Below are 12,200 nucleotides of genomic sequence, written 5' to 3'. Positions count from 1 at the left end.
ATATATTCCTCCACTCGTTAAGGTGGCTCCCTTTTCAACATAAAACTGCACTAAACAAATATATTGGAATCGCTCCGCACTCGACAGGGCCAATACCTACAGGAAGAATCCGCGTTGAACATGTCTGGATCAGGGGCGTCCTTCACTCATCAAGAACCATCAGGCCGGAAGCTCCAGCCAAGGGGAGAGACACAGAAAAATTCGCCTTTAAGCGAGACACCTTCTCTCTGTGCCACAGAAGCCTCCAGATCGTTCACGCAGGCACAGGGCTCAGGCGTCACACTTCTGAATAGCAATGCACGAAGAAAACCGAGCAAAGATTGGATAGACAGCGAGACGGAGACGATTTTTTTCTTTGCCGTCCCACTTTTCAAGAGAGGCAGAGCCAAAAGTTTACGATTCCGTCTGACCTCGCTGCCAAAGATCCGCTATAGGATCTTTGCTCGCTGCTAGAGAAAGAGGAGTGTCCAGCAGAGCAAACTGAAACAGTGACACGTACAAAGAAGCATTATCTGGAACAGATAGGAAATACAAACAGTGTAGGTACACCATGACGCAAAACACACAAGTGGGAGGAAGGACGTTGGAGCTACACATACCGTGTTTGCTGTCATTTACTGTGTGTTTGTTGTCGACCATCACACTATCTATTAGAATAGCTAAAACTGATTAAAACGACCCCCCAGATGCTAAACCTAAGACACAAAATATTGAGTCACATTTGGAGAGGTCCGGGGATAACTCGATAATTTCTGAACTGGTCAAATCTCTTCATTTCCGAACTATACTAAATGTCGCTATTTCATTCTCTACTCCAAAAACAACCCATTTATGAAAATAACTAGTCCCTTATCTGAGATAGTGTTCTGGTAAATCTCTACCTCTCCATGGTCTTTATTTGGGGACACCAATTGTGATTTTGACAGCATGGCTGACATCAAGATAAGATGGGGATATTGCATTTCAAGTTTTCCATATCAATCATTGACATTCTGAAGAACGGTCCTAATGGTTCCCGAACTGAAACATCGCCTATCCATTTCTTCCATATGCCTGACCCGCAGAATTACTCCAGCAATTTGTGTTTTACTCAAGATACTAGCATCTGCAGTCCCTTGTATCGGCATACTCTGCTTAGCCTGCACCTACCATTCTTGCTGCTCTCAATATCTACCTAGAATTTGACCTCTGGGTTCTCCTGAGACCAGCAATTTGACCATCTGACCTGGACTCAGTACCAAAGACCTGCAATGCAGAAATAAGATACACCAGGACCAGAATCCCGAGGTCCTACAGGTCCCATCTACTCTTCTGGACACCTGTCCAGATCCAGATCCAGATTGAGAAGCTGTAAATGAGTACAGAGGTGAACAGCAAGAACGCTGGCAGATGTTATTTTTAAATATCTAGTTATAAAACAAGGTTCTCATGAATGGCCTTGATGAGTTCTGGGTTGTAGATTTGGCCTTTTATAAAAAAGCTAAGCACATGAAAATATATTTGTGAATGTTTCCTGAAGGGAGACATTGGCTGTGCTGTGGTACTTCTGCACAGGATCAGTGGATGTTTGTGCTCATACAGATAGAATGTCCACTTAAGCAACCAGCCTCTGCAAATTCACTTAGAGTCATGGCCCAACCCATCCGTACTGACCAACCCGTCCATACTGACCCATCTAAACTCATCCCATTTGGCGGCATTTGGTCAACCCTTCTTATCCATTCAAATGCCTTTTAAACGCCGTTATTGTACCCGCCTCTGGGAACTTGCTCCTATATACCCACCACTCTGTGTGGGAAAAGGTGCACCTCGGATTTCTATTAGGTTTTTCTCCTTCACTTTAAATCTATTCCCTCCAGTTCTTGATTTCCTTATCTATTTTCCACGTGATTTAATACACCTCTATCACTCCTCAGCAGGCTTCACTCCAAGGAATAAAGTCCAAGCCTGCCCAATCTCTCCCTATAGCTCAGGCCCTCAATTCTTCTCTGCACTCTTTCTAGTTTAATGGCACCCTTCTCGTAGCAGGGCGACCAAAACTGAGCACAATATTCCAAGTGCGACCTCACCAATGTTTTGCACAACTGTAACATAACGTCCCAACTTCTATATTCAATTCCCTGACTGATGAACACAATGTGTGAAAAGCCTGCTTCACCACCCTGCGACGTCAATCTGCAATGCCACTTTCCGTGAACTATGTACTTACACTCCTAGAACTCTTTGCTCAACAACACTCCCCAAGAACCCTATCATTCACTGCGAAGATCTTACCTGGTTTGATTTCCCAAAATATTACACCTCTCATTTAGCTGAATTAAAGTTCATGAGCCATTCTTTGGCTCACTTGCCACTGGTCAAGATGCTGCTGTAATTAATGATTTGCCAACACAATTATCTTTCAAAGAGGAAAGAGAAATAAGAAATAACATTTGAGAGGCATGAGCTAATCTCCTTTTTTTTGCTGGATTAAAAGTTACAATTTAGAATAGCCAAGAAATATTTGCTCAAAAAGTCTGCTTTTGCAGCTGCTGATTTAATGGCAGATATTTGACAGCAAAACACACACCAGTTAGCAAGATATTATGTACACAGATATTTTGTGACACAGATACTGATAATGTACCAGCTGATAACACACCAGAACATAACCTACAACAGTTTACCAAGAACTAGTACATTTTAAGTTAGACCTACACAATTAAAATCTACTTCAATACTAATAAAGTTTGTAATTCAACTCATCACTGGCTCCTCTGTAGTCGTAGTTGTCTCACTTAAACCATTAAAGTCAACTAAACTTAAAATTGTGGTGACTGTTAGTTTCACATCTACAGCAGATCAAGGAACCACAACAGTTTGCAGTGTAGCAAATCATTCAGACCCCCATTACTAGAACGAGCCAAGATTCATTGCATTGTCCTCTCTTTCTGCATTGTCCTGCAACTTGATGTGTAGCAAATTTTTTTTTAAAGCATCAATCTTGGCACCCTATTATTTTTTATTCAATCTTTTCCCTTTCACCACAAACCTATGTTGTCTGGATTTCCCTACCCTTGGAAAAGGACCATGTATTTACGCTATCTATGTCCCTTATGATTTTATATGCCACCACATGATCACCCCTCAATTAACCAGGTTCGTTAAATCTTTCCTTTCTCTTAAACGTACGTCCTCTAGTTCTTCATTCCCCTACCCGAGACAAAAGACTTTGTGCATTCACCTTTTCTATGCCCCTCATGATTTTATACATCTCTATAAGAGTCTCCTTTGGTCAAAGGTACAAAGTCACAGCCTGCCCAACCTCTCCCCATAGCTCTGGCCCTTGAATCGTAGCCGTGTATATATTCTCTTACCTCTTTTCTGCTTTATGGCATCTTGCCTATAGTAGAGTGACCAAAACCAAACACAATGCTCAAGTGTAGCCTCACTAACGTCTTGTACAACTGTAACATAATGTCCCAACCTCCAGACTCAACGACATCTGAAGAAGGTTCCTGACCTTCTTCAGGTACCTATCCATTTTCTCCAGAGATGCTGCCTGACCCACTGAGTTACTCCAGCATTTTGTGTCTATATTTTCTATACCCACTTCTCTGCATCCAAAGTGACCATTTCCATTACGTCATCCATATGTGATAGTGACTATTCCTCTTAATCCATTAGCACTACCTAATCTGATGGGCATGTCTGAAAGCCTTGCATTTCCTACAGTTTATATTCCTTTGTCTGTCAGCTGACTTTGATCATTAGCCTCTACCTATCCCCATGGCAATCCAAGCCAACCTAAACCTGCGATCACAAATATTCCCTTTGCCCTCTCTATCCTTGCTTCTGTCTCATTGGTGTTAATATTGGTTTATTATTGTCTCGTATACTGAATTATATTTTAAAAACTTTGTTTTGTGTGTTATGCAATCTAACCATAGCACACGTGACTACATAAGGTAATGAAAAGGACAAAATAAATAGATGATAACGTTACAGCTACACAGAAATATAGATTAAAACATGTGCAAGGCTGTAACGAGATAGATTGGGAGATCGGCAATGCATCCTTAGCATATAAGGGTCCGTTAACAGTGGGGAAGAAGCTGTTCTTGAATCTTTTGCATGTGCTTTCAAGCTTTTGTATCTTCTGCCTGATGAAAGAAGGGAGAAGAGAGAATGACCAGAGTAAAAGTGGCTCTTGATTCTTGGCTGCTTTCCCGAGGCAGCATGAAATATAGATGGTCAACTGGGGTGGGCTGGTTAGCGTGATGCACTGAGCTGTGTTCACAACTCTGAAATGCTCTGGTCTTGGGCAGAGCGGTTATGCATCCAGATAGGATGCTTTCTATGGTGCATCCATAGAAATTCATAAGAATGATTGGAAACATGCCAAATTTCCTTAACCATCCAACGATGTAGAGGTAGCAGTGTACTTTCTTAGCTGCTGCATCAATGTGGTTGCAGTAGGACAAACATAGCGAAAATTACATCAAGGAACGCGGCGCTCTCAACATCTCTACTTCAGCACCGTTGGTGTTGGTCCACTCTGCTTCCTGGAGTTGCTGACCAGCTTTCCGTAACTTACAGCAAGCTTGATTTTTGTTTACTCCTTCTCAATTTTAATGAAGGATCTTTGGCCTGAAACATTAACTCTTTCCACAGATGCTGCCTAACCTGTTGAAGGTTTCCAGCATTTTCAGAAAATAAATGTATATTTACTGACCAACTGCTCAATTGCTCAGTGTTAATTCACTTTGTTAGCTGATCTTTCATTGCTAAACAAGATTATAGACTTAAGTAGCTAATAAAAACAGATTATTAGAGAAACCCATCCACATTTGATTCTATTCACTTGAAATATATAAAAACTGGAGATTTCTGCTTTTAAATTACACTTTTTTTTTAAACATATGAAATTGCTTCACTGCACCTGTCGTTTTTGGTGGCCAGTATACTGGGAGAAATTCCCTGGGATACTGGGAGAAAATGACATCCACATCCATACTGCATTCTCTCCATACCATAACATACTGATATTATTTCATGCTTAAGTCGCGGAGAGGAATCTTATACAATCTTATTCCATAATAAGTCTGAAGAGGTCTATTCCCCCCTTTATTGCTTCTGAAAGCTTTGTTATTGCAAAAACTCCGTCATGTTCCATTATTATCTTAAAATTTTCAATCAAATCATCAAATATCCAAGGAATACTGCACATATGCTCAAGCTGTATAAGTTTAACGTGCTCCCAAATATCTATATACATCCACTGTTCCTAGCTTTCATGGCAGAAAGGAACAAAGCCTCACTCAATGCATATCAGAGATGAGGGGAATCGATACAGTATATGTGAAAAGTATGATAATCTATTCAATTTGCTATTCCTGACAATGAACAATGTTTCAGAAGCAACTCAACACTGGGCTACTAAATGTTCAATAGGGTCCAATCTAAATCATATCAACAAATGGATTTCAGCATCATCAGGAGTTCTGAAATACTATTGAAACCAGCAATGGTAATAAAGTGCAGACCACATCTAAACTTAATTATATTTCATACAAAACCATAGGCCAGATTGTCAGTTGTTCCTCCTTCAACCCCCCTCCCCTAATCTATCTCCAGGCCACCCCCCTCCCATAGCCCCCGGTTTTCTATCATGCCCAAACGTCCCTATTACCCTTCTCACTGCCAATTCCCTCCAAGCCACCGTAATCCCTCCCCATCCGGCCATGCTCTTCACACTTTCTCCACTTCTCTGTCCCTACCCATGGCCCTTCCACTCCACTCCTCCTCCTTCTGCCTTCGTCCCACCCTGTCAGACCATCCACCTTGGATACTCTCCACCCTTAAGACCACCCCACTCCACCATCCCTCTCCCCAACTCATGAGTGTCTGCTCTGTGAAGGTTGAAAAATTTGGCTCATTTCAAATGCCACCTGGACTTTTTGCTTCATTCGGTGAAGGAAGTGCTTGGAGATTCCTCCCCACTCCTAAATGAAAGTGAACGGATTATCAACCCTTAAGATTTTTACTTCTAATCTATCTATCTATACTATTACTAAAACTCTCATCTTGAGCATTTCCGGTCTGCGTTGTAATTAAATTTGCGCAAAAACGCTACCATATATCGCAAGGATTTTTTCGCCACCTTACTCATCGTTCTCCTCTGCTCCAAGCACACCAAGTTTTTTTCCGATCGGTGAAATAATAGAAAAGTAATGAAGGTTTAAAAAATCGTGAGATCAGCAGATTGGTCTTCTCGCCTGTCAGTCACCATGAAGGTAACGCCCCATCCGGGGGCGAGGAGAATAAAGCCCCGGAGGCCGGGCGTGAGTCAGTCAGCCCGGAAGCCATGAGTGAGAGTTGAGTCCAGAACTGTGAGTCTACAAGCCGTTAGTGAGTGAACTGTGAGTCTACAAGCCGTGCTGAGTGAACTGTGAGTCTACAAACCGTGCTGAGTGAACTGTGAGTCTACAAGCCATTAGTGACTAAACTGTGAGTATACAAGCCGTGAGTGACTGAACTGTTAGTCTACAAGCCGTGGCTGAATCTGGAAATCGCACTCAGTCCAGAGGTCGCGCTCAGTCCGGAGGTCGTGCTCAGTCCAGAAATCAGACCGGAGTCCAGAAGTCGGACACGAGTCCAAGGCTCAGTCCAGAAGTCAGGCGTCAGTATAATCACGAGCGTTTTACTGTCATATGTCCTGGACGTGTGTATGTGATGGAGGGTGTGTGTGTGAGAGAGATGGAGGGTGTGCGTGTATGAGTGTGTGATGGAGGGTGTGTACGAGTGGGTGTGCGTGTGAGTGTGAGATGGAGGGTGTGTGTGTGTGAGGTGGAGGGTGTGGGTGTGAGTGTGTGTGTGTGTGTGTGTGTGTGTGTGTGTGTGTGTGTGTGTGTGTGTGTGTGTGTGTGTGTGTGTGTGTGTGATGGAGGGTGTGTGTGTGTGTGTGATGGAGGGTGTGTGTGTGTGTGTGTGTGTGTGTGTGTGTGTGTGTGTGTGTGTGTGTGTGTGTGTGTGTGTGTGTGTGTGTGTGTGTGTGTGTGTGAGAGAGAGATGGAGGGTGTGTGTGTGTGTGAGATGGAGGGTGTGTGTGTGTGTGTGTGTGTGTGTGTGTGTGTGTGTGTGTGTGTGTGTGTGTGTGTGTGTGTGTGTGTGTGTGTGTGTGATGGAGGGTGTGCGTGTGTGTGTGTGAGATGGAGGGTGTGTGTGTGTGTGTGTGTGTGTGTGTGTGTGTGTGTGTGTGTGTGTGTGTGTGTGTGTGTGTGTGTGTGTGTGTGTGTGATGTAGGGTGTTTGTGTGTGATGGAGGGTATGTGTGTGTGATGGAGGGTGTGTGTGTGTGATGGAGGAGTCCACCAGCCGTGAGTGAACTGTGTCCACCAGCCGTAAGTGACTGAACTATGAGCCCAACAGCCATGAGTGACTGAACTGTGAGTCCACCAGCCGTGAGTGACTGAACTGCGAGTTCACCGGCCGTGAGTGACTGAACTGTGAGTCCACCGGCCGTGAGTGGCTGAAATGTGAGTCCAACGGCCGTGAGTGACTGAACTGTGAGTTCACCGGCTGTGAGTGACCGAACTGTGAGTACACCTGCCGTGATTGAACTGTGAGTCCAAGATTCCATTTGGCCCATAATGTCCATACTAGTCCTCTGGAAACCAGTCTCTTCAGCCCACAACACCCATACTAGCGTTCCAGAAAGCCCCCCCCGCCCCCGCCCCACTGGCCACCAATATTGGAATTGGTGGAGAGGTGGAATATTGCTTTGGAGGACCAGCCCTCCCGTGTGAAAATGGGACCCAACGGGTCCCATGTAGTCTAGTATTCTGTTAAAAGCCGGCTTCCAGTAATAATCAGTCTTAACTGAAAATCCTCCAAGATTTCTACATTTGTCCAATTGTGGCTTCTGTCAAATCCCTGTGTTTTACTGCTCTATCACAAGTCGTATGCCTTCAGCTACCTGGGCTCAAATCTCCGAATTAATATCGTACAATCAATCTCTCCCTCTCCCTCCATCTCTCTCTCCTTTCCCTCCCCTCCCACACACCCCTGTCCCTATTAAGCCAGACCTTCATATCTAATTATGTCCTGGTAACTACTAATATACTCGGTCAGATACAGTTTGATACTATTTGTGCAAAATTGGGTCACTTGATTGTGACAATAGGTGTTTTTAAATCTACATTGTTACAGATAATGTAGATATTTATCTACAGATTACATTTTGTGTCTATCCTCAATCTTCTTGGCCTCGCTCTGGGAGTAGGAGTGGGGGCAGATCCGGATCTGCAACTGCCGTGAGCCCCAGGCTGAGCTCGGAGATCGTTTGCCTGCTTCTGCTGCCATTGGAGGTGAGACGTTGCGTCGCGCCAGGGTCTTGGGCCTGTCCCACTTTGGCCGTCAGTTACGCGACAGGCCGGTGGCACGCGAAGATTTTGTGTATGACGAAGTCCACACTCCTCCACACCACTCCATGCGCCCGTCCCGCGCTACCCACGCGCTACCCACATGCTACCCACAAGCTAGCAGGTTGCGTAAATGGCGCGCGAAATACAGCCAAGTGGGACAGGCCCTTTAGTCTGCATATATAACTTCCAACACTTTTTAATCAGCCTGCTGGGTCAACATATAAAATGCATTTTGCAGCAACTCCAACAAAACTTAACTATTTGTCCAGAGCCCGTGGATAAAATAAGTCCACATTTATTCCATGCTTTATTTTTTCATTTGCACCTATAGAAAAAATAGATGAAAATGCCTGATACACAAAAAGATGCTTTAGGGAACAGCAATTCTTGGTTTCTTGGTCCTCCAAAATATTCCAAATGGAATTTAAACTGGAGGTTAATTGTTTTTAATGATAGCATGAGTCTCTCTCCCAATAAATGTGCAATTTACCTATTGGCTGTTTGCACATTGGCTGTTGTCAACTAATCTACAGGACAAATGGGAAACTTCAATCTTTGTTTCCTTACACCTGAAAGAAGGTCACCAGGTTTAAGTACTTTAGCTGCAGGTTGCAGATAATACTTGTGTATGCATGCATTTAGAGGCCAAACCCTATACCAATGTCCACTTGTTTACCAAGACATTTGACCAGATTGATTAAAATCCACCAAATCCCAACGTCTGCCAATTTGCCACAGTGTATACCATCAGCCTCCACATTAAAGGTCCATGATGGTATCACTTTCCATGTCTGGGGAGGCATATCTCAATGAAGACAGCCATAGATGTTGACACTCACCATCCCTTTCGATGTGACATCTTAGGCTTCGAACATCCAAGGAAAACTGTATTTGAGGATCACAACCAGAAAGGCAGCATAAATGTCATCATCTGTCAAGCTGCAGTGATCCCCACCCTTCAGTATGCTTTAGAATATAGCAGGCATGTCAAAGCACAACAGAGGTATCGATAACAATGTCTACTCAAAATCTTCAAAATCCGTTGGCAGGATAAGGGAAGTACAATCCCGGCTAGCTGCCGCCGTAAACCACCAGCAGGCCCAGACTGTCTGCCATGGACAGAAGACCGAGGACCCGCTCGGAAGATTCAGCTAGCCCACCAAGGAAAGACTCACCCACCGCGGATTAAGGATCCGCTCCGCAGACAAGAACCCACCTGGAAGGCCAGGCTTGCCGGCATAGAGTGGAAAGAGTCAGGTGGAGGCCCTGGTAAACAGTCCGGTTGCCGGAGGCAGTGCAGTGCCTCAACGATGGAATGGGCCGCTGGAGGCCCTGCAACAGCCTGGAGCTCGGCTGAACCGGGCTCCGCTCCAAGAAGCTGAGCACGCCGACTGCACACGGCTAATGGAGGTGGAGCAGCGTTCAGAGAACAACACAGCTATGCCTAGCCAGGCCGACCCTGCAACATCACCAGGACAACGGACCTTCATGGCCAGATCAATAACCCTGCACTTACAACAACTGGGACTTGAAAAGGGCGCCAAACTGGCGACTCTGTATACTGCCTCGGTGCACTACGCCTATACACTTGCACTGTATCTGACATGCTTATCCAAGATGTATTATGCTTATGTATAGTGATACTTCTACAAAAAATGAATTTCACTGTACCTCGGTACATATGACAAATAAAGTACCATAAATCACAATCATTGCCCTCTCCCTGGCCATTAACCCCCGATAAGATGCTACAATGTACAGGCCATGTCATCAGCTTGTCTAACACCAAACTCCTGAAAGAATGTTTTGCTGTGATGAAGCCAAAAATAGATTACTAGGTATCAGGGAAAATAATTGAAGCGAAACAAAAAGTGCTGGAGTAACTCAGCGGGTCTGGCAGCATCTGTGGAGATAAATGGACAGGCGATGGTTGAGGTCTGACAAAGAAGGGTCCCAACCCAAAATGTCACCTTACCATTTCCCTTCACATATACTGCCTGACCTGCTGAGTTGTTCCATCCAGCACATTGTGTTATGCTCAACATTCCAGCACCTGTAGGTACTTATGTCTCTTAAAATAATTCAAGGATGTTTTCAAAGCCTTCTTAGAAATATGTAATATCCCCACTGATTTGTGGGAATGCCTGATCCATGCCCACTCAAAATAGAGCAAAAAACATTCAGGAAGGCTTCAAGGATACAGGTTTATGGTGAGAGGGGGAAGATTTAAAGGGAACTAACAGCCAAGTTTTACACAGAGGGCAGTGGGTATATGAATGGCAATGTTTAAATGATAATTGCACAGGTACATAGAGCGTAAAGGTTTCTTAATGGGCTAAATGTAGGCAAATGGAACTAGCTCAGGAAGGCAAGTGCCTGTTTCCATGCTGTGTAACTCTCTGACAATCCCAAGTTCATCTTTTGGGAACACACAGAAACACCGCATAAATAACAGGTGTGCACCACCGTCCAAAGCTACCCACTTGACCATTGCATCATGCAACTCTTGAGACACGTGGTAAAGACTGCGTGGTAAAGTAATCATCCATCCCCATGCATTGAGTAAGTGTGCCAGTGTTTTGCTTAATTTAGTCTATGTTATAACTATACTACAATGACAATGTGTGCCATGCGAGTTTATACTATGTTGAGTTGTGTGTGCTCGGGCCTTTATATTGACATGTCCATTGTTCCGCTTTCTTCCAATGACACTATGATGCTAGCGCCTGTTCAGATCCTTATACAGCATATGGCCGAACTCCAGTGATAAGATATGCCCAGATCCCAGTGACAGCATGTATCACTGCCTGCCCAGATCCCAGGGAGAGAGTATGTGCCAGTGAGAGGGTAATGCCTATGTCTACTCAGATCCCAATAGCAGCATGAACCCAGATTCCAGTGATGCTGTGCGCACAGATCTCAGTGTCTACCCACATCCCAGTGACAGCAATGCCCAGATCCAACTGATAGCATATACTGGTGTATCCCTACATCCCAGTTAAGTGCCAATGCTTGCTAAGATCCTAGTATGTCGGTGCCAGCTCAGATACCAAAGAGTGCCATTGCATGCACAGATCATAGTGACAGCATGTATCAGTGGCTGCCCAGGTCCTGGAGTGTGTGTCAGTACATTGCCCGGTCTGGAGTGTGTGTCAGTGTAGGCTCAGGTCGTGGAGTGTGTAAGTCCAGTACATGCCCAGATCCTAGAGTGTGTCAGTAGGTACCCAGATCCCAGTGTGTGTGTGTGTGTGTCAGGACATACACAGAGCTGGAGTGTGTGCAAGTACATGCCCTGATCCTGGACTGTATATTAGTGTATAACCTAATGCCCAAGACCTGGAGTATGTCAGTACATCCCCAGATCCCGAAGTGTGTGCCATTTCATGCCCAGGTGCTGGAGTGTGTGTCAGTACATGTCCCGGTGTGTCATTGCTTGCCAGGATTGCCGGGGTGGGTTAGACGAGACTAACTGAGACTGTCAGCCGCTCGGCTGGGAGAGGCCGGTACCCAGTGCCACCACCAGCTGGGGAGAAGGAGAGAAGGAAGGAAGGAGAGGGAGAGGGGCCGGTGCTGGAGCTGCCCGGAGGGGACGCGGCGGCAGAGGGGGGTCTATCAGCCGCTTACCTGCGCTGAGGTTCTCCTGCAGCTTGAGCGGTGCCCGCAGGATGTAGAGGAGGCCCAGCACCAGGACGAACCAGAGCGCCCACAGGTAGGTCCACGACCAACTGACACATCGCTTCAGCCGCTCAACGAACCCCGCCGGGCCCCCCTCCGCCATGTTTGTCCGGCAGGCCTG

At 45.3% G+C, this 12,200-nt stretch overlaps 1 protein-coding gene across 4 annotated transcripts in view; it reads right to left on the bottom strand.

Annotated features, from left to right (window-relative positions):
• LOC116986719 (suppressor of tumorigenicity 7 protein homolog) overlaps positions 1–12,194 on the bottom strand; it is a 139,998-nt gene extending 127,804 nt beyond the window's left edge. For 2 of the 4 annotated variants that reach the window (XM_033042316.1, XM_033042318.1), the window contains exon 1: positions 12,029–12,194. In XM_033042316.1, coding sequence (XP_032898207.1) covers positions 12,029–12,182 — 154 coding nt within the window. In that variant the 5' untranslated portion in view covers positions 12,183–12,194. Of the gene's footprint in view, positions 1–100; positions 419–12,028 lie in introns of those variants that run through there. The other 2 variants (XM_033042319.1, XM_033042320.1) reach the window with 1 other exon arrangement.
• Between the last annotated feature and the right edge of the window lie 6 nt (positions 12,195–12,200).

The sequence above is a fragment of the Amblyraja radiata genome, chromosome 24 (assembly GCF_010909765.2).
Source record: "Amblyraja radiata isolate CabotCenter1 chromosome 24, sAmbRad1.1.pri, whole genome shotgun sequence".
Classification (NCBI taxonomy): Eukaryota; Metazoa; Chordata; class Chondrichthyes; order Rajiformes; family Rajidae; genus Amblyraja; species Amblyraja radiata.
This window is presented reverse-complemented; position numbering and strand designations above follow the sequence as displayed.